This window comes from Chelonia mydas, chromosome 1 (assembly GCF_015237465.2).
Source record: "Chelonia mydas isolate rCheMyd1 chromosome 1, rCheMyd1.pri.v2, whole genome shotgun sequence".
NCBI classification, from domain to species: Eukaryota; Metazoa; Chordata; order Testudines; family Cheloniidae; genus Chelonia; species Chelonia mydas.
In genome coordinates, this window is record NC_057849.1 from 283,280,429 (window position 1) to 283,306,779 (window position 26,351).

General features: G+C 42.3%; 1 protein-coding gene across 2 annotated transcripts; it reads right to left on the bottom strand.

Moving 5' to 3' along the window:
* Positions 1 to 326: 326 nt before the first annotated feature.
* Positions 327 to 24,393, bottom strand: CCT2 (chaperonin containing TCP1 subunit 2). Of its 2 annotated transcripts, none has more exons than XM_037886650.2 (16): positions 24,078 to 24,393; positions 22,351 to 22,425; positions 21,137 to 21,202; positions 20,919 to 21,030; positions 20,547 to 20,623; positions 18,174 to 18,286; positions 14,232 to 14,434; positions 13,927 to 14,027; positions 13,717 to 13,844; positions 9,484 to 9,587; positions 7,276 to 7,395; positions 5,705 to 5,833; positions 5,493 to 5,596; positions 3,943 to 4,042; positions 2,301 to 2,442; positions 327 to 624 (listed from the first exon to the last, which is right to left on the bottom strand). In XM_037886650.2, the coding sequence occupies exons 1-16, from the start codon at positions 24,078 to 24,080 to the stop codon at positions 594 to 596; spliced, it is 1,608 nt and encodes a 535-aa protein (XP_037742578.1). In that variant the 5' UTR covers positions 24,081 to 24,393; the 3' UTR covers positions 327 to 593. The 2 variants fall into 2 exon arrangements, with proteins under 2 accessions (XP_037742578.1, XP_043403850.1); XM_043547915.1 differs by lacking the exon at positions 24,078 to 24,393 and adding an exon at positions 23,553 to 24,048.
* Between the last annotated feature and the right edge of the window lie 1,958 nt (positions 24,394 to 26,351).

Here is a 26,351-nt window from a genome sequence, read left to right on the forward strand (position 1 = left end):
TCTTCAACGTCCAAGTTAAACCCAGTCTTTTTTAATTGCCAAAAAAACGCACTGCGTAGCCAGTGCCTGTTATAAAGCAAAACCCACGGCTGGAAATACACAGCCTGCAAAGCATATATTGAGTTAGTGGGCACCAAAATATCATTTTCAAGCTAAAGTAGTAATGTAAATCTTCCACTGTGAGAGGACAGTCATTTGTATCCACTTCCTTGGTCACAATATTAAATATTTCTCAGCTCCGGATGCTGAGAAAGTGCATTGCAATTCTCTCGATATATCAAGATCACACTCACTCATTCTTTATCAAGAAAAAAAACTCTCAGATATGAATTTGAAACTTTATTTCAGGGATCTATTGAGGGAACTAGGAAAGGAACAAAAAGAATATAGATGTTTCATACAACCCATGTTTTATTTGACTGTAAAATGCCTTTTTTAAAGCACAAAAACAATAAGTTAAATCTGCAGGAAAATGTAATAATGACATGCCAGTAATGAATACACTTTCTGTTCCATAACCTCTCAGGGGGGTTTTGTTTGTTTGTTTAAGTACTTGGCGAGATCTGGTCCACACATCCTTATGGGTTGAACAGTTAACATGGGCGATGGTCTGGTACACGTTTCCTGAAAGAAAAATCACATGATTTAGAGTGGTATCTTCCCCTTGAAGTCCAGCAGACATTTTTTAAAGTACCTTAAGTTTTTCACACTACTGTAAAGTCAATGCCAATTATTTCCATAAGTATGGAACATATGAGCTGCCCATCTGGATGTGTCCCCAGTCCCTCAAATCCAGTATCTTGTCTCTGACAGTACTCAGCACCACATGCTTCCTGAGAAGGTGCAAGCAACCTAATGATAAACTGTTAGGGTGCAATCTGTCCAGTAAGCATCTTCTCTTAATAATTACTCAGTTGAGACCTAAAGCATTAGATTTTATACACCTTCTAAAACTTTAAGTAATAATTTTACTAATGTAACTGGATATGTTATGTACATAAAAAGTTTCAACTTTTTAAATCTTTCCCAGCTGATGGCTAATTTAAAATTCATTAGGGTGCATAAGTTGTTCAAATTTTCCCCTCCAAGATGCGTTATTCATATTTATCAACAACATTCATGTTGCCCATTCACCTAACTTCGGAAATTTCCTCTGAAGTTTCTCAGAATCCTCTATGGACTTGGCTAACAATTGCAAATTGTGTTATCTGCACATTTTGCCACCTCCCTGTTCATTCCCTTTTCCACATCAACACACAGCAGTTCTAGTAGAAACTTGTGGCACCCCACTGTTAACTTTTCCCATGACAATTCACTAACATTTTCTAACGTCTGTTTTTACAAAGTTAAAATTAAGGCTGAAATTCACCAATATGGTGAGGGCTTACATAAGCCCTTTGTGTCACCAAAACCTTTTAGGTAACACCAAATTAGTTTTGCAAGGCTGTTGCCACAGGGATGAATTTTACTGGTAAGGAACAAAGAGGGATTCTTCATTAGCAGTCATTTTATTTCCAATAAATTCCTCAGTGCAGGACTTGATTTAACCAGGGAAAGAACTATCTTTTGCTACAAATTATATGAAGTGACTCTTCAAGGTGGTGTACAAAATTATAGAATATTTTCAGGTACACAGATGTCAACATGCTCTAAGTTACAGCCTCTGAATCATCCAAAGAATGATGTTACTTACTTTACAGGAACTGTAGTTTTTAGAGAGGTGTCATCCACTTGGATTCCACTCTTGGTTTGCATGTGCCCCAAGAGCGGAATCCATGGGGGCAATGACATGAAGAAATGTGGGTTATACATTAAGATCGGTAGATGAACTTTACTCCTAGTACACCAATCAGCAACCGAAGTACACAAAATAATAGTAAACAGACAGCCACAAGCAGTAACAGATTCCATTTCAGATAAATTTTGGGTATCCAGCTACAATTTTAGCTTTTAGGGTTTCTTAACAACGGAGAGAATCAAAAACTGCCTTCCCCATTTTTCTCCACAAACAGATTTCTCCAGTGAACTCAGAGTTTAGTTCTACACGCTCTGATCAAACTCTGCGTCACAACTATGGATTTTCATTGACTAGATGGTGCTTGAACATACTCTAATTTAAACATCACAATGACTTTGGAGAGTCAATTGTTTTTGCTATTGCAAACTAATTGTGGGAAATGTTAGAGTAGAAACAAAAAATAGCTTTATCGGAAAAAAAAAAAAAATATTTAGCTTGAAAAGAAGGGTTATATCTAATGGTATAGCTAGAACACCAAACTTAGATTCAGAGTTTAGGATACCTTGGTGCTGCTTTAATAATGTCATCCACACGAAGAATCATTTCTGCTGCTTCAGCTGCACTCAGCAGAACTTGTCTCTTGACTTGGAAGCTTTCAGTTATTCCCAGTGTTGCCATGTCTCCAATGACACCATCCTTCATATCTTTAAAAAGAAAGATACTTTGCCAGAAGGGGTTTTTTTTGGTTTGTTTTTTAAAAGGAAAAGCTTTCTAATAACCTGCATTATACACAAAGCTATCTAAATCAAGTGCAGATAAAAACATTACATCTCAACCATGTATTATCCATATGTCATAGATTCTACAGAAAAACTAATTTAGAAATTATATATTTTAAAGAAAAGGGTCACTACTTATTACCTTTTTCCCTCCACCTGTAAAGCCAGGTGCTTTAATGACTATGAGTCCAACTACGCAGGACTAAAAGGGAGATAATGTAAAATATCTCCACAAGTGACCTAAAATAGATTTTCTACATACAGAAATGTCAACTCCAAAATTCACCATCTTGGGATGTTCCTGGGCTAGAAGAGGTTCCCTTGGGAAGCTGTGAATATCCCCTTTCCAACAGTATGAATCTTCCATTATGAAATGCCCTAAAAAGCTGCAATATGGTGGTCTTAAATTCATGATATATTAAGTACATACAAGCTGTTACTGAGGGCTTGTGTATTTGAACAGTTAGTTTGTGACAAGCTGGGGTGTAAGCCTACCTTACAACACTAGGCTGCCACATGCTAACTGTCTATGGGACCCTTCACACAAAGTTATACAGTGCGCTTTGATCTGCCCCTGTTTCAAACTGGGCATCCACACTGAACCAATTATCCCAAATTCAAGCCAATAAAACTTGCATCACATCATCATGAGTACCATGTTTTCTTGCTATGCATGTGTATATATTTGATATGCAAACACATGCATGAGGATATTAATATGTTTAATTTTCAGGATATATTTATAACTTTTTTGCACTATTAACTAAGAACTTGAAAATAACATTTACATATTATAGAATAGGTGTAGTCTTCTATATTTGAACTTAAAGTAGTAAGTTATTTACTATAACCATCCTTTCTATTACAACCATGCCAAAGTGGAGCTTTTCAACCTTATGTTACTTATCACTGTTTCAAATTCTTCATCTATTTACTGTCACTTCCTAATGCTGCTACTCAATCTTGATTGAATCATAGCATTAACACTCACTGATGTGATACTTATACTTTAACCAGGAAGGTAAAAGAACAGGTTATAGCCATACAGCCATCTCTATTCCAAATGATCAATACAAACCATGAACTGGTCTCCTAGCATAATAACCTCAGAGGACCGAGACAATTACATGTTAAGACAGTACAGGAAAAAGCTAGTACTTTCATTCATCATATGAAACCATGATTCATGTCCATCCAATTGGACATCTATTGATACAAATAGGTGTGACTATTTTTCATGCTAGGGTGTTAAGATTACACTTTAAATCCTAATTATTTTGTTTGTGATGCAGTAAACTCTTGCCTTGACTTTATCAAAAAGTCAAGTTTGCGCCCAGTAAGTCACAACAATGCAAAGACACACATTCCACACCACAAAAAAGGACAAAAAATTCAATACAATTCACATGCTATCAAATTTCTCACCCAGTCCATAAGTTGTTTTCCCTTCACTGTGAGCAGCTCTGAGCTGAGACACTAAATCTGCACTGTCATAGCCAGCATTATCAGCTATAATGGTTGGGATCTAAAAGAATAAATATGCATGACAACAGATCAGAGGATGCAAATAAAGCAAGTAAAAAACAAAAAAACCATACTGCAACAACTCTATACAAACTTAAGGTTGCTTATTTACTCGTCAGTTACAAAAACAGCTGTAAAAGAGAAAGGCATAGTCACAAAAAACATACATAAGCAGAAGTTCCCCAGTTGAGGTCGTCAACAAATGTTTTTCATTAATTTATAGGTACACAAAGTTATACTATGACCACTTGAAACAAAATATTTATCTGCAATTGAAATGGTTTGCAGTGATTTCTTGTGATCTGTGCAAAATAATTCTCTACACTGAGAATACACATGCAAATTTGCAGGCCAAAAGGAGGTGTTTAGATTGGTTGAAAATATATAGCTTAGAAAAGGTCCAAAACGGCAACCTTAATGCTGAAACAGATAGTAAGCAGCTCTTTAAAAAAAATCCTATTAATCTGTATTAAAGGTATATATTTCAGTAAGAAAGAAATTGGAAAAAATAGACCAAAACATTTATTATGAGAATACTATTCCCTCAGGCTTGAGACCTTTGTAAGCAGTAGTAGAGGGAATGCTAGCTATGGTATTTTTAGTAGGTTTTTCCTTCAATTTAACACATGAACACAAGAGTACATTTTCTCATTAATGATTTCAAACTGGTCTTGTGGCACTTGTTCCATTTTAACAATGTAATCTTGCTGATGAGCATTTTTCAACAAAACATTCTTTTACTCAACGCATGTCAGTCTAAGTGATGCTAGAGCAAACTGTGTAGGGTTATTAAAGAGACAGTATTCTCTAAATTAAAGATTACTTGACTTTCTGAAAAAAGTTTTCCCTAGTTTAAAATGTTGCTACTGGAAGTCAGGCTTTCCCAACTCTGTGCTCCAATACAAACAAAGTTAGCATTTAATGTGTACTGTATTGTATTCACTTTTCTGTGGTGGTGTCTCATTTTTCACAAGATGAAGCAAATATTTTCTAAGATTTTATATAGGGAAGTTCAGACAGTGCTAGAGAATTTTTTCTATTAAAGCATTACTGTAATCTCCCTGAACCAGCCACCTAAATCAGCTGGAACCAATGTGTGCTGCCCGTTCTACTGCTCTCTTCTGCCTTTAGCCTTAGGGTATATGCCTACACAGCTGAAGAAAAACTCACAACTGGCCCATGCCAGCCGATTCCAGCTTGTGGGGTTTGGGCTGCAAGGCTGTTTCATTTCTGTGTAGACTTCCAGGCTCAAGTCCCAGAGCCTGGGCTCCAAACCGAGCGCGGGCGGGGGCAGGAGGAGGGGAGGAGGAATGCATGAGGATGGGGTACAGTGCATGTGCTGGCCAAACAGACACTGCTACCAAAGTTCTCCAATTGGCAGCGCAGGGATGCAAGTGCACCTATAGTGGAGCACCCTTAGGGACACTATTTGAAGAAGAACATTAACTTACCATTCTCAAGGCCTTCGCAAAAGACTCCATTGCAACCGATTCTTTGCCTGGTGTTCTATTGGCAACCTCTGTGACAGCATTGGCCATCAGCATCTCTGAGCAACCTGTATATTAAAAGAATGTAAGTACCTTACAACCTGCCTTGACTGACAACAAGAAAAGGTTATACATAGTGTTGAAAAGAAAATGTAAAAGAGAACTTTAATATTCACCTCCACCATAAACAGTTCTAGTATCTTTCACAGTTTGGGCAAGGACACACAGAGCATCATGCAAAGATCTTTCGGCTTCATCTATAATCTGCTGTGTTGCTCCACGCAGTACTATGGTGCAAGCTTCACCTAAGGTCAAAAATAGCAAAACCAAAGAGCTAAGAACATAGCCAACAGAACATCAACAAAATTGACAGAATAGCTTTGACAGAATGAAAAGCAAAGACCGTCCCAAAAGCATTTATGCTAGTTTTACTGACATCACCATGGACAAGTTTAAACTATTAGGAAAAAATGCAACAGTTGGCATTTCACAGTACAAATGAAAATTTCTAATGAACTTCGTTAACCATGCCATTTTCATCCACGTCCTACTACATAATTTGCTGTATTTCTTTGCAAATTAAATAGTTAACTTAGAAGCATCAAATATCAAGCAATAACTTGATAAACTACATATAGATCCGAAGTATTGGCACTTTCTGGTTAATGAAAGTTACTGAAATCTATTCTAGAAGATTCCTGCTAACAGGTTGCCACTTGCCTCACCACTGTTTCATTTACCAAAAAGGGGTGTGGGGAGGGGACGCAAAGTCTTAGGTCCCAATTTTGCAAACACTTATGAACGTACATAACACAATACAGTAAAATTAAACCTATGGACATATCGTAAGGACAAGAGCCTTAGTGTTGGCCAAGCTTTTAAGACAAAATGTTACCTGTCACACGGTGCATCTAAAGTATCTATTCTAATGACAACCATTTAATGAACAAGTTAAATATAACGGTTAGTGATAAATAGGGCCCTACCGAATTCACATGCCATTTTGGTCAACTTCAGTCATAGGATTTTTAAAATTGTAAATTTCATGATTTCAAATATTTAAATCTGAAATTTCCCAGTGTAACTGTAGGAATACTGACCCAAAGGGCGATTGCAAGGTTATTGTAGGGGGATTGCGGTATTGCCACCTTCACTTCTACGTTCCTGCTGGCAGCAGCGCTCACTTCTGAGTTGGGCAGCCGGAGAGCAGCAGCAGCTGCTGGCTGGGAGCCTAGCTCTGAAGACAATACCACTGCCAGCAGCAGCACAGAAGGAAGGATGGCATGGTATGGTATTGCCACCCTTACTTCTGCATGGTTGCCTTCAGAACTGGATCCTTGGCCAGCAGCTGCTACTTGCCGGCCACCCAGCTCTGAACGCAACAGCACAGAGTAAGGGTGGCACAGTATGGTATTGCCACCCTTACTTCTGCACTGCTCCTGGCGGGGCTCTGCCTTCAGAGCTGGATGTCTGGCCAGCAGCCAGCACTCTCTAGCCACCCACCTCTGAAGGCAGCACAGAGGTAAGGGTGGTAATACCGAGACCCCCCTGCAACCTAATTTGGGGTCAGGAGCTCCCGTTTGAGAAATGTCGGTTTCCCCTGTGAAATCTGTATAGTATAGGGTGAAAGCACACCAGAGACCAGATTTCACAGTCCGTGACGCGTTTTTCACGGCCGAAAATTTGGCAGGGCTCTAGTGATAAAATGAAAGAAATTATAATGGCTGGTTAATGGTAAAATACTTACCCATAGCTACACCAGAGAAATGAATGAGTTTATCTTCTCCAATCAGAACCTCTTCAATAAGCTTGCAACTTCCTAGTTTTACCAGCTCTGGGTGATCAAAGGTTGAGGCAATTTCACCACCTATGAATGTAAGTTCATATTAAACTACTTGTTTGGTTACAGTCTAGGTCAAGTCTTGGAAGATCTAAAGCTTCCTTTAGCTACTAACAACACTACACCAGAGTTTTCTAAAATTGGTGGCAGGACCGAACATCTCAGTTGATTCCCAGAGTCTCCACTTTCATGTTTTAAAAAAAGCTAGACTTATTTTATGGTCGCAAAGTAAGTCTTTAAGGGGTGTGTATTTTCACTAAGGGAAAAAAAGGTGCGTGTGGGGGGGGTCTAACTGGAGTTACCTAACATGATGTAAAATCCTAGTGAAGACAAGGCAGTTTGTAGTTTTTACATACAAATTAGGTGGTCAAGTTAAAGACTAGGCTCCCCATAATTTCTAACTTGACCTACTAACTCACATGAAAGCTACAAACTCCCCTGTCTTCATTAAGATTTCACCTTGTTAGACAACTAGTCAGATAGCTTGAGCTGAGAATACACCTTTTCGCTTTACTAACAACAACGCCAAACTGTTAAACAACTGAAACCAATGCAAAGACGTTTGGTTTACAGAGAGCCCTAAACAATACCCCCAAGGCTTGGACTGTTCCATCCTCTTCAATGGGTGCTAACTCAGATGTCAATGATGACAATTAATGTTGCTATTTGAAGCATTTCACTGCTCAACCCACGTAAGAAACGGTGACAAAGTTTCCGCCATTTCCCAAAGCATGTGGAGGGCACAGGAGTCGGGAAGATGTATACATGAAAACATAAAACTTTATCACTATATGGTAGGATGCAACAGGTTTCATTTTCCTGAAGTGGAGGCTCAGCTTTGAAGAGTTTGGGAAATTCAACAGTATATATTATGAAACTCCAGATTCTTGGCATCAAAATATTAAGAACAGAGCCTAGAAGTATATGTTTGTTTCACCTCTGCAAAAGCACTTTGAGATCTGATGAAGACACAGCTGTATTACTTTAATCAAATAATTGGATTAAATTCAAAATTTTAAAGAGATTCAGCTCCTACATGAAAACCATATCCAGTACTCAACTATTTCTTATTTCATTCTAATGCTTGACTACCATGAGTGTAGCTCCTTTTAGACTTTAGGGCCGCTGTTTTATAAAATGCTAAGCGAGTGATACAGAGCTACAGTATGATCACTACATACAAACCTATATGATCTTTAAACAATACAACCTTAAAAAAATCATACTTCTGTTGGGATATTTAATTTATTTTACATACTATTGTAACTAGAATACTTATATTTCCTCAAAACCAAACAATGCTATACCTAGCAAGGCCTATCTGCAGCAGGCCTATCCCATTTTTTTCCCCCAGACTTTCTATATTGGTTACTTAGAGTACGAAACACATAATTCTGAAGATTTTTTTTTTTAAATAGTTATTTACAGGTAACCTTTAAAATATAGTCTGATCCTATTTATCAGCATGCTATGATAATGTAGGGCTCATGAGCTGGTGCCAAATGACACCAGTAAGTTTAAATTTAAAGCAGAGTAAATTGAAGAGAGTTCAACTAGTTTCCATCTCTTCCCTTTCGACAATAGTACTAACTGGGACGTAGACAGCTGTCCATTAGCAAAGTAACGTATTTTACAGAGGCCAAAAGCCATCAAGAACATAAGAATGGCCATTCTGGGTCAGAACAATGCTCCATCTACCTCGGTATCCTCTCTTCTGACAGTGGCCAGGTGCCAGATGCTTCAGAGGGAACAAACAGAACAGGGCAATTATTGAGTGATCCATCCCATTGTCCAGTCCCAGCTTCTGGCAATCAGAGGTTTAAGGACATCAAGAGCACAAGGTTTCATCCCTGATAAATAGTAATTACTTTTGGGTAGATTTTACCTTGAGAGAAAAATCCTTAAAGGTTTTTTTTATTTAACTCCCCCACACTCCCAAGTAAATTGTGTTCATATTACTCCACCACTTTTTAAATTAACTTCTTTTCTTAAAATGAAAAGTTAAAGGCAACTTGTATCAACTATGGAATCATGCATTAACATTTAGCAGAAAATGAATTACTGATATGTCAACACCCAGGACATACTGCTATGATGCAGCATTCTTCTCTATACCTGTAACAAGAGCCAGACGTTCTACGCCTGCAAAGTCTGCATGTTCAATAGCCATAACACCAGCAGCACCAAACAGCTGTTCGGGGTAGTTATAAATCAGTTGCCTACAATTGAAGCACACACACATATTTATGCTATCGAAAGACTGCATCTTTCATCAAAATTACATGATAGCGACAGAAGTAAACCTGCTTCTCAACATGAACAGAAATGGATTTTGAATTATTTAGATTCCAAAAGCACTCAGGGTGCGAGGCACTTCCCAAACATGGAGAAAATGTCCCTGCACAAAGAGCACACAGCATGAAGAGTCACACAAATTCTGGGGGAGTAACTGGAAACTAAGATACTGTAAAGTAACTTCTAACTGTGGTTTTTCTAACTGTTGTTTTTTAAAACGGGTTATCCAGATATATTCCACTTGTGGTGCACATACACCCAAAAGGTTCAAATTCAAATTATTTTGGCTATCTGTGCCTGTTGGGGCTGCGCCTGCACTGTAGTCCTCCTCATGATCCCCCACTCAAGGGACCAAAGGGAAAAGTGGTCCCAAATGCCCCGAGTTCCTTCCCCAATACAGAATCCAATTTGCTTAAGATTCTGAAGTAGCATGAAAGGAGAGCAGGTTGTATGTATTCCACTTCAGATGACTCAAATACAGTGACCTGGAGCATAGGAGGTGGGTGATCTAAGTATCTGAACACCTACCACAGAACAGGTCTGCCAAAGCACACATCAGTCCTTGATGCTTCTACAAGGGAGTAGTGTTGTATAAACGTGTACCAAACACATGCAGCTGCCCTACAAGTCTCAGGTTGGTACACAGTAGCTGCCTGGGACCTGGCATGGGCTCCAATCTTTACTGGTAGATCTTGTCTGGCTGTTTCATAGTTGCCTTAGGGCAACTGTGAATCCAGTTAGATAACCTCTGGGCAAATACTGTCTTACCCATCATCCTATCTGCAAATATACACAGTGTCTGGGGAATTCCTGAAAAGTTTAGTGGTGTCTAGACAGAATGACAGTGCCCTAAGTACATCTAGGGAGTGTAGGTTGGCCTGCCCTTGGTTGGAGTGGGGTTTTGGAAAAAAGACAGACAGATGGATCACTTTATTTATATGGAAGCTTGAGTCTACTTTCCACAAGAATTTCAGATAAGGCCTAAGGTCTCCCTGTCCTTATGGAATGTAGTGTACACAGTAGATTAGTAATAAGTGCCTGAATTTCTCCTACCCTTTAGTCACATATTGCCACCAAGAAGGCTGTGTTCATGGATAAATGGTAAAGTGAGCAGGTCAACAGAGTCTCAAAAGGTAGAGCCACCATATCAATCCCACATCCATGATATTAAGGTCTCAAGGAGGAGAAGACCCCCTTATTGAGGGGAAACACATCCACATAAAGCCTTAAGGAATCTAGCTATCATCAGGTGGGAGACCACCACATGACCCTGCATGGGAGAGATGGTTGGTTGATAATGCTGCCAAGTGGACTCTTACTGAGCTGATAAGATAGCCCTGAGTTCTTCAGCAATAAAAAGGTAGTCCAAAATAGCAGTACCTGAGTCTCTAAGGGAGAGAATTGGCATTGTTGGGCCCAAATAGAGAATCTTTTCCACTTGGCTGAATGAGTAAACATAGTAGTCTTTCCTACTCGTGAATTGGTATATTCTGGTATATTCAGCAGAACAGCTCCTCTTAAGTCATGGTTAGCCAGCCAATATCCACACTGTCAGGGATAACAAAGCTGGGTCCAGATGAAGAATCTGTCCCTGGTTCTGGAAGATTATGTCTGGAAGAAGTACCAGAGGATGAGTGGATAGATTCTGCAGGTCTGATAACAAAAACTTCATTGGCCAAGCTGGAGTGACCATGATTACTACAGCTGAGCACGTCTGAACTCACTTAAGACCCTTGGTATTAATGGGATTGGTGGGCAGGGGATGTACTTTTTTCCTGATGTCAAGGGAATGAGGAAGACATCTGATAGGGAGCCCAGACTCAGACCCCCCCTGACACACTTCTGGTTCTCATTTGAGGTAAGTCTATGGCTAAGTGACCAGTTATTGATGTCTTGTGTGATGGTGTCTTTAAAAGATCATTCATGATCATTTGTGAACTGCCTTCTGAGGCAGTCTGCCAGGACATCCCATAAGCTTGGTAAATGAAAGGCAACCATAGTGATTTTGTGGGACACACCAACTGCTGAGTTGGACAGCTTATTGACAAAAGGGAAATGATTGTGCTCCTTCCTGCCTGTTTATACAAGACATTGCTGTCATGTTATATCTAGACCATCAATCCTCTCAATATGGGAAGGAACGCTGTGCGTGTCCAATGCCTTGCTTTCAACCCCAGTACGTTTAAGTGAAGGCAAGCGTCTTCAGGAGTCCAGAGGCCTTGGATTTGCAGATGATCTAGGTGAGTTCAAGCATGTGTCATTAGTGTACTGGATGGCAACAGTGAGGAAGGGTACCTCCTTTTACATTTAGAGGATTCTTTCACCAGTTACAGTAGGACTTCTGGGGGGGGTCTTGCACTTTAACATTTATGTGACATTTACTGGGCAGATGCACAGATTTTTGTATAGAGCATAGGTGAAGTCTGGCATGCTTTGTGACATATATCCAAGGGGCCGTGTGACTTCTGGCTCACATGGCCCCTATGTTCTTATTCATGTTTAAGGCTGAGCCTGCAGCTGGTTCATCAGATCGACTATGGTACTGAATATGTCCTAAAGCAGATAAGACTTTGGTGTTATCGAAACTAGCAATTCCCCTATGAAGTCTACCCTCTGGGTTGACAACAGAATCAACTTTTTTATTGATCAAGTCCCAGGGTAGTGAACAGCTGAAGAATGGAGTTACTTACATGTGTTGATTTCACTCAGATGATTCCCTACTTTTTCACGAGCTTCCATTACCACAGCCAGGGAGTTGAACACATTGAGCGTTGTTGACAGTTGGAATGGCAGTGGGAATTTATCACCTGGAATCTCAAACATTTCCTATGAGTTGAATGGATTGTTTTATGAAAAGAGGATCTAAGGAAGGGATTATAGAGGCTATCTGAAGAACCAAACAGAGTCTAGAATTGGGCACCAGTCCTGTTTTTTCTTCAGACTTAACAGTCTTTCATGAGAGAAATCCCTCAAAAAGGGATGGGGAAGGAGGGTGCAAGGTAGGGAGACTCTGAAATTGTTTAGAATACCCCACCCCTTCGGGATGCGACAGGATGAGTAAAGATCCTCCAGATGTTGTAAACAGCTCTCAACCAAGAAGTAAAATTAATTGCCTTGATGTAGCCACAGGGTGAGTAGCCAATGAAGGGAAGGCAGAGTGTCTTCCTTTGGTACCTCTGCTTAGACTACATTTGTGGTCTGGCCTGCTTCCTTCCTGGTGCAGACATGTAGACTCACAGAGATCTTTGAGTTACTTGTGAGTCTTTCAGCAAGAGTATAGCCTCATTGGTTTTACTATTCAAAAGATCACAGTCTTCAAATGGCAAGTCCTCAGTGATAAGTATATGAAATGGATAAATAAAGAGATCAACTTATAGTCAGTTGTTTATTGTAGGCATCACAAAAGAAGTAGATCTTAAGGAATGTTTTTAAAAAGAAGAAGAATGTGGCTCTGCAGACCAGCTCAGAAAAGGTGTTCTATATGTAGCAAATGGCATGGAACACTAAACGGAGAGAGCTGGAGTACCAGTCACAAGGGGTGTCACGGCTGACAACAAAAGGGATGGGGATGACAGTAAGAAACAAAGGTCAGATCCTCAAAGCTATTTAGGCACCAATCACCCATTGAAATCAATGGGCGTTAGGTGCCTAAATAGCTTTGAGGATCTGGGCCAAAGATGATTCAGAAAACATGGGGTAGATATAAGTAGATTCTTGTACTCAATCACAAGCAGCTTCAACATAATGCAAGGGAGTAGGGAGAGTGAGTGGAAGGATTTAAAAGGTAGGGGGCACGGCGCAGTCAGAATGACAGGTAAGAAAATTACTTAGCAATTGTGTTTTCCATGGAGTGGAACGGGGTGATAAGGAGTGATATTGGACTCATTGAAGATGTTACAATAAATAAGAAGTCTGATGATAAACAGCTGGATGAATCTTAGTGTGCGTAGAGAGAGCTGGATCTTAAAAAAGTTATGAAGCAGCATGCCTTTAACAATATATAACATGTGGGACATAGTCACATACCTTGTTCCTTCCACAATAAATACATACCTGTTAATAAAGCAGTTTATTCCATGCTTAAGAATACGTTCAACCTTCTCTTTCATTTTTTCTTTTTCTGCTTGTTCTATTTCTGCTACCTTTGCTGTCGAATCCACTCTTACACGAGAGCCAAAGACCTAAATTAAAAACAAAGATGTAAGATTTATTTGAAAATTAACTCAATTTATAAAGAAGGCTTCTATTATATTAATCACCTACCTTAATTTTATCTGTATCCATGCCAGTGTTTGCAATAAGTATCTTTGCATTTTCAATTCTTTTTGGCTGGTTGACACCAATCTTTTTATCTAGCAGAAAGCCTACAGTGAAAGAAAAAGTAGCAAAAACTCAGCATGCCTTAAAATGGGAAAAGGACTATTATTCTAAAATGTGTCAAGAATTTGTACAGATTCACCTACCAATACCATACCAATGTTTCCTGAAGCACATACAGACATATGTATATATCTCACATATAGTATTAATTTCAATTCTCAAATACACAGTCACTGAATAAAACATACCTTCATCTAAGTAAGAGTCTACCAGACTTCCACCTAGTTTCTTGATAATATGGATAGCTTCCAAATTACCAGATCCTTTCAGTCTAAGAACAGCTTCCACTGCTAGTTTAGTAAAGTGATCTTTATGATGAGTAAGTAGTTTTGAGGACAACGTGGTCCCTGCAATGTTCATTAAGTCTTCACGGAACTTTATTTCATCATCACTAAAACAAACACAATGTAACCAAGTGAGTAAAATTAAACGGACAGGACTGAAGAAGCAATTTAACTGACTGACACTACACTACACTCAGATTTACATATATTGTTATATACTTTTCCTCAACATTTTTGAAGTGATGTGCAGTTGCAGAATAGTTGCACTTTGCAAATATTTCATTGTATGCCTCACTACATGAAGCACTCTCTACTTCGGATATGAATTTGAATAAAAGCACTTCTTGAAAAGGAGTTGGTGCTCAATGGATAACAAACCGCTTATGGCCTTTTGCATTACTGCACATATATATTATTGATACTTCGCACTTACATAGTGCTTTCACCTATACATTTCAAAACACTTAACAGTGGGTAAGAATCATCATCCACATTTTTCAGTTGGAGAAAGTCACAGATAGAAACAGTATGTAGACTTGACATAAGCAACTTGCCTCATTTCTTAATGGGCATGATTGGGAAGGTGCATGGAAGGTTAAGTTGTCATAACAAACAGTATGCTGGAGTCAGGATGGCTAGTTAAGATTAGTAGGAATATCCTGATATTAGCAAACAAGCATAAATGTAAGAAAAGTTGAAGATCAGATTATGCATGAACAGTGCATGCTGTACACGGATTGACTTGGTTACTTTTCAGGAACCAATCATGAAGTGTAAGATGCATATAGTTAGGTACTAGTTAGGAACTAGTGTTGGTAGAAATGAATATAAGGAAGTTTTACTGTATGACTTTGGATTTATGCTGTATCCTGCATCCACCCCGCTACTTTGCATCTAATCAACTCAACATAACTTTGCCGTATGCCAAATAAAGGAATATGAAAGATGAGATTGGAGCCAAACTGCGTTTTTGGGGAACTGAGTAGAAAAGGTCTCAGGGAACCCCAACACAGTACCGTATTTTGTTTTGATCTTTATTTCTCCTTTAGAAGAAAATGTAAACACCTGTATTTAAGTGCTTCAATTTAACTGGGATTATTGTAACAAATATTCAGATTACTCGAACGAGCGGTCACACCTTTCTTATTACGGTCCGATACCATGATGACAGGTGTGGTATCAGAGGGCCTGTTTTACCTTCAACTCATATTCCAAGATGCTGCTTCATTCAGGTATTTGATTATGAAAACTGGTAAAGGATCATTTCATATCTATATTGCTCATTGACAGAACAAGAAACTGCACAGATCATTTGGGCCAAATACGAGGAACTGCTTCTTTACAGGAGTCTTGATGAGGACAGAACATTTGAGCAGAGTTACTGAGTTCAATTCTCAGTTACATTAAGGCCTCATAACACCACCTTGGCAGTATAAAGGAGTCTTAAGTGGCTCAAAGAAGGCCCCTTGTGCAGATCCCTAGCAACGGCAAGTACTCTATTTTGGCCCTGTTCACAGGCAACAGCACAGAAGTGGATAGTGAAGGTTTCAAGGGGATGGCTGGAGTGTACCATACTATGACTATTCTCTACTTCCCAGAGACATGGGGTCCATGAGAAGCAGGGTAAACTGGAGGTGACCTGAGGTTCTAATTTATGTCAGGCAGGCTCCAGAATACAGTGAGCACAAAGGGGACGCAACGCTACCTTTGTCCAAATCTCTTGCCCAACTCCCCAAGCCCAGGAGAATATGCATTACGTAACGACACATTATCCTCAGATATAGCTTGTACAGCAACTATTTTCCCACTACCTGCTGAAGATTTGGTTTGAACCAAAGTAAACTGTTTGCAGCTTTTTCTAGTCAATACAGACATGATGTTGCAAAGTTGGAGAAATTTGGAAAAGGTGGCTGGGTGGTTTCCGCCTATTAAAGGTAACAACCCTCCTTTTCTGTCACACACATCTGAAATCCCTATTGGCTTCTGAATCCCTAGGTAGCATCACTGGCCTTTTTTCATTTGTATTAGGCTAGATAATATGAACTCAGGACTAGGTAGAATACTGCTGGGGGAATTCTGCACCACTGCGCATGCGCAGAATTCATGTCCCCTGCAGATTTCTTTGCTTCCCTGCAGAAAAATGACTTTCTGACAGGGAAGCAAAGGGAAGCTGCAAGAGCAGTTACGCACCACTCCCTAGCAGCACAGGTACAACGTTTCAGGCATCCAAAGCAGCTGGCAGAGAGGTAAATCACTGTGGGGCTGGGGACACCCCAGCCAGTGGCTCCTACCCTGAGCCGGGATCAGCTGCTAGTCCTGGCTGGGCTGGAGGCAGGTGAGGACGGGACTTCCTCTTTCCCTGCAAGGAGTGGCTGGTGCTGTGTCAGACCTACCCCTAGAAACTTCCCCCAGCTGCAGGTAGCTCAGCATCCTCCCCTGCTTCCTGCCCACTCCTCAGCTGTAGAGGGGAGGGGCCACTGTATGGAGAGCTGCTCCCCCATACACCCAACCCCTATACATCTGCACATCCCATACACAGACACCCCTGCCAAGCCTCACCTCGTACATCCAGAACCCCCCCCAGCCCTCCGTACCCAAACCCCACCCCAGTGAACCTGATCCCTGCATCTGGAATCCCCCCACACCCAGACCCTCTGCCTCTGGACCTCCACCCCTGCATCCAGACCACCCCCCACTAAGCTCCCTGCACTCAGACCCTGATCTTGATGAGCCCCACACCTACACCACCCTGAGCCCCCACCGTCAGACCCCCAACTAGCTGCACCCAGACCCTCCCACCCCACCAAGCCCCACTCCCCCAGCAGCCAGACTCCTGCTGCTGAGCCCCCCGCACCCAGACCCTTCTGCTGAGCCCCAACAATCTTCACCTGGAAGCCCCTGCAGAGTCCCGAAGACCCTGCACCCCCACAACGAGCCTCTGTGTATCCAGATCCCCCCACACCTAGACCCCCGCACTGAGCTGCCTGCACCCAGATTGTCCCACACAGAACCCTCTCACCGCACACTTGGATTCCACCATACTGAGCCCCTCCACACTTGGATTCGGCCTGGTTGAGCCTACCTACCCCACACCTGGTGCAGACGGGCATGGCCCCAGCATGTTTCTGGGACAGGCCCAGGCCTTGTGCTGTGTCAGGGTCGGGTGCAGCCTCACCACTGAATCCATGTGCTGGGGGAGGGGGGCTGCAGGATGAGTTTCCACTTCTTGCAGTTAGTGGTCTGTGCTCCCCACTGCCATGCTGGAACCTTTGCATTTATTTATTGACAAATAAAACTTGCAGAATTTTAAAATACTGTGAGCAGAATTTTTAATTTTTTGGCACAGAATGCCCTCAGGAGTAGTACAGTTCCTGAAACTAGTTCTGATTTTTTTAATAGATTTAAAGTCAACCGTATCCATCTGAGATTGAAATAACTTTGGATCTGGGTTTATGGATGTAGAGAATCTGGAAGTGAAACTAGAAGTCTATAGTACACATTGAAAAATCTGAACAAAATTGCAAATTTTGTTGAAGGGGAAAATTATATTTTAAGGCAAACTATATTCTAGTTAAACAGCTACATCTTTTAGTATTTTAAGATAATTTGTCTATATTTTTAAAAAGCCTTTATAGTTTAGCTAAAGAAAATTGTGATAACATCTATTCAAAAAATATTGCTTAGATCATATTATATTCTAAAGTACAAAAATGAAGAAAATCAAACTGTTTTCCTCCTGCTGAACAATTCTCATCTGTTTGTCCTACCCATCTGTGACAGTTTACACGGAAATTAATCAGGACAACCAAAGAAGATTACTACTGCAAATGTAAGATATTTACTAACCCATGATCCACTGCAGATTTCAAGAGGGCCTCTCTTGCTGCTTTTGTAGCTTCTCTCCAACCTGCAATGATGGTTTGAGGATGAATCTTCTTTGCAACTAATGCTTCTGCCTCCTATTAACATAAAACATATAATTAATTTACTTCAACGTCAAATTTGAACCAAGGAAGGCAATTTATTCAGTAAGATAATTTAGAATTTTTTCAACACCAAAAGGAGACTTTTAATCCACCTGACAGCCAAAACAATCAAAATAATCTTAACATGAATGATTTAGGAAATATGTATTTACCCTCTAATACTACAAATACAGACGTGGCCATTCATGCTGCCATTCATTTCTTACCTAAGCAACTAATGTGCTTTATTCAGGGTGGCCCTTGAAGATCATCTGGAAGCTTTGTCTACTGCAAGCCATAGCTATATTTTGAACAGGCAAGCAGGTTATTCTAAAAATGTATCATCTACTCGAAGCTTTGCATTGGCTTCCTGTTCACTTATGGGTGTAACTTAGGGGGCTGGTGAGAAATTTTAAAGCCCTGGTAAGTCAGCTACCCAAGAGATCATCTCTCATCTTAAGCCCTATCATTTCAGTTAAGATCAGCAGGTGCTCTTGATGTCAGTTCCTGGAGCTAAAATCTCTAGGCCTTGTTGAAGAGCTTTGTTAGCAGGAGGTCCTTGCCTCTGAAGCTCCCTCCACAGGTAGCTCAACAGAGTCAAAACTCAGTTTGCAATCAAACACTGTACCAGTCTGCTAACTGCAAGAGCCAGAAAGCGAAACTGATTATATGATAAACAATGAAATTGCCTTTTTACCTTTTGCATATCAGTTGCGTGAGGAAGACAAAATCCTTTCAATTGCAATAATTCAAGATGTTGTTAGTAATAGATAAGGATTACAGTTGTTTAAAATACTACAAATATTAACAGAACAGTGTGACCCAAGGACCTCTTAAAGCTAGCTCGCATAGGGAACAGGAATACATAAGGGTTTTAGAGATCCTCTGGGTCTGGTGTCTACATACTAGTCAACCAAAGAGTATCATGCAAGGTCTCTTATGATAGCCTGTGTCACACTGGTCACAACTGTGAGATGTATCTACAGAAAATATGTAAGAAAAAGTTAAGTTCTCTAGGTCTGAGAGTTAAGGCAGGCCACCAGAAGATGATCCACAAGCTCCCGACAGGCAGGAAGGACGAGATGTTTATCTGCGTGTGCCTGGTCACGTGCATCGAATGTTGTATGGCTCACAATGGATGCCCATTTATAGTCTGAGCAAAATATTACTCAATAGATTGTGGGGACTGCAGGAAAACACTGCAAAGGTTTAGCAGTAAACAGCATATAATGAATAGCTTTGGGTTCCTTTTTGTGCAGTTGGGAGGCCATTTTCATGGAGCTGTATCCACAGTTCCCCCCCACCGCCCACTCATCTCTGGGACTGCTTTTTTCCCCCCTTGAACTATGCCCCATTCAGCATCATGCGCAAACTGCTAACCCCTTGCTATTTTTTTGGTGGGGTCTTTTTGTGGTTTGGATGAACCAGACTTGTTTTGGGGTGGTTTTCCTGGCAACCTGTGCAGATGAACCCCCAGTTATCCTTTAATTTGTGAGGACAAGCCACCAGTGGGCTTGATCTTATGAAGCAGGGATCTCAGCCAACTTGGTTGAAACACTGGAAAAAGGACTTGGGGCAAGCTATCCTGTAGGACACAGAGGCCTTGTGAGTTAAGTTTAGGCTCTAGAATGCACGTTATGATGGTTATATATATAATATATAACCATTTCTTACCAATATTCTTCCTTTCTATCACTTGAATCTCTGTTCTTTGATACATTTATTCTTGTTTTCACTATCTCCCCCACACTCCCCCAGGTGCTATGTGTAAAGTAAGGTAGTGATCCTGAGTTGAATCTTGTGGCTGGTGAATACTACTCTTTTAGGAATAGCAAATAGGAATAGGGTTCTCCAAGTGTTCAGTGAGATGGGGGTGGGCATTCCAGAGGGATGGTTGGAGGACTTGGGGGTTGGTGAGCGCCTATTGCTAGCCTGTACAGAGAGAGTAAGGCTGGCAGAGGCCTGGAAGGTAGTACTTGCATTGCCAGAGGCTGGTGAAGTCAAGGAACTGATACACAGCAGACACAGACAAGAATTCCTCACATTAAGGGTAGGAGGTAGCAAGGTGCTTCACAACCCTGGATACTCCCAAGAAGCAGCACAGACATCATCTAAGTTTTGTTCCTGTTTCTAACAATTTGATAAGTGATACACTAATGCTTACTCTCTTGGTGGCACCCTATGCTCTATATGGTACCAGAACACTCAAATGCCAGATACAGTAGAAAATGTTTAAAAACAAAAGTTTCATTACCCTAAGTAATTCCGCTGCCAGCACAGTTACAGATGTAGTTCCATCACCAACCTCATCATCTTGAACCATTGACATGTCTAAGAGAGAATACTACTATGTTAGTTTATTTATTCAAATATTCTGTACTGCTCAGTACTAATGACAAATATTATATATTATGGATACACACCAGTTTGGAAATCAAAAACAGGGTTTTTAAAAACTACATAGGGGCAGGATTAATTGCAATAACTGGGCATCATATTATCAACCTGCTACATAGCAAAAGAAACTTGCACAGAGGATGTTTTGTTTGCTAAAGTAAACTATCTAATAATTGACCTACAAGGATGATTTCAAATATTTTAATGAAAAACATCTAGTCAAACTCACCAACCAAAACCTTGGCAGCTGGGTTGTCTACTCCAATAGATTTTAGGATGGTTGCACCATCATTGGTTACTGTCACTGTGCCATCTCTTCCAGTACTTAGAAGAATCTTGTCCTACAGGATGCAAGATTTGGGATACTGCTTGAACATGTACTTCATAGTGTTACCACAGTTTTAGCTGTCTTTGCGACTGTTATCTGAGAGCCTGCAGATATCTTACCATGCCTTTGGGTCCCAGAGTGCTCTTAACCAGGTCTCCAATGGCAATAGCACCAATGAAGGATGACTGGAATAAAAGTGAACAAGCATCAGACAAGGATTCATCATTTCTTTTATAAGAGTAAGTAGCTAAAGATTAAACCATAACAGGGTCAGGAATCACAACTACTTGCCCTCATCTACTCCCTCCACCACCATATCCCATCCCCTTCCCTCCCCTGGTACAGCTCTGAAGTCAGGAAGCTCCCTTCTCCTCATAACCTGGGTGCCAGCAGAGGAGCCACTCAGAGCACAAGAGATGCTGCTCTGTCTGCTCATTCTGTACCCAGCACCCCACCGACCCACAGATGCTGGAAGCAGCAACTCCATGGAAACTCTGGCTCAATCCCTACAAATTTAGACTGGAGCATTCTCAGTACAGATGAAATCTTCAAAGAATTATACTGCAATAAGTCTCTACTACTGAACAAATGCAAACTGAATATTTTTTAAAAAATTATTAAATATGGTCAAATTTGGCAGTTTTTCATGTGAATGGCAAAAGAAATCCCACTCTCAGATTTCAAATCCTTGGTCCAAAGCATGGAAGGAGCAGACCTTCTCAACAAAACAGATACTTTTTAATATTTCGTTAATATGAGCGCACACACATTCCCCCACCCCAAATCTCGTTCTTGAAAACAGCTGAACCATTTTTGATTAAAACTTGTTATATGCAACTGAAAACAGGGTCTTGTACTTAGGGCTTGGTGTAAATTGTAATTTTATTTTTTTTTAAAGAAAATTCTCAACTGTGTAAATGGCAAAGTATTGCTTTTCAGGGAGCTTCCATGGAATTAATTTTACAGGTAACTTTAGCTGATTTCAAAAACTGAATGAATTTTACAAGTTAATCAATTTCTTCCACACACATGCACGCAGCAGTCTTATTCCTTGTCTTATTCCTTTGTGTGCACAGAGCACTGTATTCTTCTGGATACACACACCACTGCAAGTAAAGGTAATGTTTTGTATTGAAGACTTTGTTGTAAACACTCTCTTTTTTTAAAAAATAAATATTTAAAAGATCGCCATTTGGGGGGAGGGGAGGCAATTTAATGGTTTCCATGCCCTCCGTGAAAGTGTGATTTACACAGGGCCTTACTTATAACGGAAGCTGTCAGGCAACCATACCTATAGAAGGTGTTAGCAGTTCTGCTATTTAAATAAACTCACCAACCGAGCTGTCTCTGCTTTTTCTTCATCTGCTCCAGCCTTGAAAATATTCACAGGTGCTAAGGAAAGGGATGCCTGAAATAATGGTGATCATAATGTAATTTAGCTTTATCACTTCATTTTCAAAACACCTCACAAACATAAGTTGAAATTAAATAATGTTTCTGTTATGGTTGAATTACAATACTTAATATCCCCTATTCCTAGGTATATTGTAATAAATGGATCTTTAACACACTTTTTATCTAAAATTTTTTTTTTTAATCTTCACTTCACTGACATTATATAGAGCCTCTTAATTTAGAAAGACATTTATTACCTCAGGGGCACCAAAGAACTCAAACGCTGTCTCCACCTTTGCTGAGATGAACTAACGGAGCAAATATAAGATTTCCTGACCTGTTCTGCCCTGCAGAACACAGAGATTTGCCTGGAAACTAACCAGATCTCCCTGACTGAGATTTTACCTGTGCTGGCAGTGAACTAGCTTTCTGCTACCCCTATTCCTGGAGTGAATACAGCTATTCTCTACTAGCTAGCAACCCTGGAGGAGCATTATCAGTTGGTGTAGTTTAAAGGAGCCAGCTCTTAATTACACCAGGGCAAAGATGAACCCACCAGAAAATTAGGAAACCAGAACCTCTGTTGCTCCACTGCTCTGCTGCACCCAGCAGAAAATTGGAGCCACTCATTTCAAAGTTTTGTGGAATTACTGAAAACAAACATAAAAACTTAAAAGTTGTTAGATGACAGTGTTTTTAAGTTAACATTATCACAATTTTACTTCCTTGCCTTTCCCATGTCAATTACACCATAATAGTAGTATCTTTTAGCCCATTAAAATTAGAAATCTAAACTTAATCAAGGCCCCCATGAAATCAGCAGCAATCTAGAACTAAGTTGTACACCATCGAATGCTGCATTCTAAAGCAAACTCGGGATTCTTCAGCAGCTTCAAGTCAACTCAGAACCAGATGCAAAGGAACATAAATGATTCAATGGTATTAGGGTGTTTGGATATTTACAGTATATTCAAGTTTACACCGCTGCAAACTTTTAACACAGTAGATTGTTCTGATATAGGGTTGGGCCAATTCTGGAATAGTTTTTCCAAGGAGTAAGTTTCTTCCCAAGCCCCCATCAGTTACTAGGAGCCTTGTGTGCAGAAACACAAAGACTTAGCTCCCTTAAACATATTTTACCTTGTTTGAGGTGGATGATCCTGTTACCCAGGTAAATCCTAACCTCGAGTCTGCCACGGCCGCCTGCCTCAGCCACACCCCCAGGTGCCCCGTGGGAGAGCGGCTGCCGAGCTGTCGCTGCCCGGTCCCAGAGCTGTCATTGCCCCTCTCGCCAGCAGGCACGTGGGACATCGGCCCCAAACCCGACAGCGTCAGAGCCGGCCGGGCCCCGCCCCTCGCTCCCCTGGGATGGGGCGGCGGCCCCGTGGCGATGGGCCCCAGAGTGACGCAGGCCAGGCCGCGGCCCCGCATGGGGAGCCGCTCGAGAAACTTCTCGGCCAGCGCTCCGCTCTAGGCCGGGCGCGGCAGGGTCCAGCTCCCCCGTGACTGGCGGCACCACCGCCGCACAAAGGAGGGGGAGGGCCCGGAGCCGCGGGCGGCAACGGCGGCAGAAAGCCACAGCTCGTCGCGGCCCACGCGGAGCTGGCGCAGGCACGAGCCCGCCTCGCCCCGCCGCTCGCTTCCCAGGGCCGGCCCCAGCCTTACCATGGTGACGGTGAATCTGCTACCAGCGTCCTGCCGATCGCCTCGCGCCCGCTCACAGTCACTGCCGCGCGAGCCGTCCCCAGGCCACGAGCTAACCCCCCAGCAGCCACCGGAAGTTGCGTTGCCTCCCGCGGCGCAGCTGCTCCCTGTCGGCCGGAAGCAGAAAGGCTGCCTCGGCCTAGCACATCCACTCTATTGAATATTGCATTCTGGGAGTTGTAGTCTTCCGCCGGCCAAGCGGAGCCCCTGAGGGTGCTGGGAGGGCGGACTGGACCGGGGCGCGGTGGGACCGGGCCGATGGAGGGTGACCCACCTTACCTACTTTGTCACTAGATCGAGTGATTTCGATTTCCTTAGCCAGAAAATAAGTGTCAAAGTGACCAGTGACAAATGTAGCAACTCACTGTTGATTACAGTGACATTCAGAGGATGAAAAAAGGACGACGACTTGTGGCACCTTTGAGACTAACAAATTTATTTGAGCATAAGCTTTCGTGGGCTAAAACCCACTTCACCAGATGCATGCAGTGGAAAATACAGCAGGAAGACAGACACACACACGCAGAGAGAGAGAGAGAGAACATGAAAAAAATGGGTGTTGCCATACCCACTATAAGGAGAGTGATCAATTAAAGTGGGCTAGTAGCAGCAGGAGGAAAAAAAAACCTTTTATAGTGATAATCAGGATGGCCCATTTCTAAAGGGTTGACAAGAAGGTGTGAGTAACAGTAGGGGGAAAAATAAGCATGGGGAAATAGTTTTACTTTGTGTAATGACTTGCCCATTCCCAGTCTTTGTTCAAGCCTAATGTAGTGGTGTCCAGTTTGCAAATTAATTCCAATTCAGCAGTTTCTCGTTGGAGTCTGTTTTTTAAGTTTTTTTGTTGTAGTATTGCCAAAAACAGACTCCAACGAGAGGGGCAGTGAGTTGTATTAACCTCCACCGACAGGGGCAGTGAGTTGTATGGGTCCGTGGTGCCAGGGCTCCAGCAAATTCAGGGCCCGGTGAGCCTGGCTCCACCAATGTTCAGGGCCAGGTCTCTCCCCTGATCCCACCTGCCACCCCCTGCATGCATCCCCCAGCCCCACCTGCCACCCCCGTGTGCCTCCCCCGAGCATCCCTGCCTGCCCTGGGCAGCGGGCAGTTGCCCTGCTGCTCTGCACTGCGCTCCCTCACCAGCTGCTGCCAGCTGCAAGAGAGCAGCACCAGGGCTAGGCTGAGGTAGCTGCTGCACCTGAGGAGGGGAGGAGGTGCATGGCAGCACCCCCACCCCCCAGTAAGAGACTCCAAGTCGACTTGGGAGGTACGGGGGAGACACTTATCCTGGCTGGGCCTCATGAGCAGCAGTCTAGGGGGACTTGGGTGAGTGTCAGGCTAGGAGAAGACCCTGTCCAGAGCTCGCTACTGCCGGCTGGGAGGAGTCATCCTCTGGCCCCCAGCCCTGGGGCAGCCTGCCTGCTGCACCCCAAACTCATCCCCAGTCCAGCCCCACACCCTGCACCTCCTCCCGCACGCCAACCCTCTGTCCCAAGCCAGAGCCCAAACCCCCTCCTGCACCCCAACCCCCTGTCCCAGTCCAGAGCCCGCACCCAGCACCCAAACTCCCTCCCAGAGCCCACACTCCCTGGAACCTAAGCCCCCCCATTTACATTAATTCTTATGGCGAAATTGGATTCGCTTAACATCGTTTCGCTTAAAGTAGCATTTTTCAGGAACATAACTACAATGTTAACTGAGGCGTTACTATATTCAGTATTTTTAATGAATTGGGTGATGGAGTGGAGTATGCTTATAAAATCTGTGGAGGACACCAAGCAAGGAGGGGTTGCAAATACTTTCCGTCAAAGTATTAGAAATCAAAATAACCGTGCAATTCAATGAAGACAAATACAATTCGTGCAGAGGAAAGAAAAATCAAATAAAAATGGGAACAACTGGCTAGGCCAAGGGTCTCAGACTCGTGGGCCATCTGCGGCCTGCGAACCTCCCCAGTGTGGCCCGTGGGGCTCCAGCAGTTTTGGCGCCAGGGCTCTCCCTTGGCCCCACCTGCCGCCCCTGGGCGCTCCCCAGCTCAGGCAATTGACAATGGCCCAGGGCCCCCGCAGCACAGCGGAGCTGAGTGTCTTCTGCCTGCTTGCTCCACATGTCTGCTGGCCCCCCCCCTGCAGCCCCAGGACGGGGCTGTGCCTCTGCGCGCTGCCCCCCTCCCCGAGCGCTCCTGTGGCCAATGGGCAGCTGCAGGGGCGGTGCCTGGGGGCAGCAGCACACGGAGGC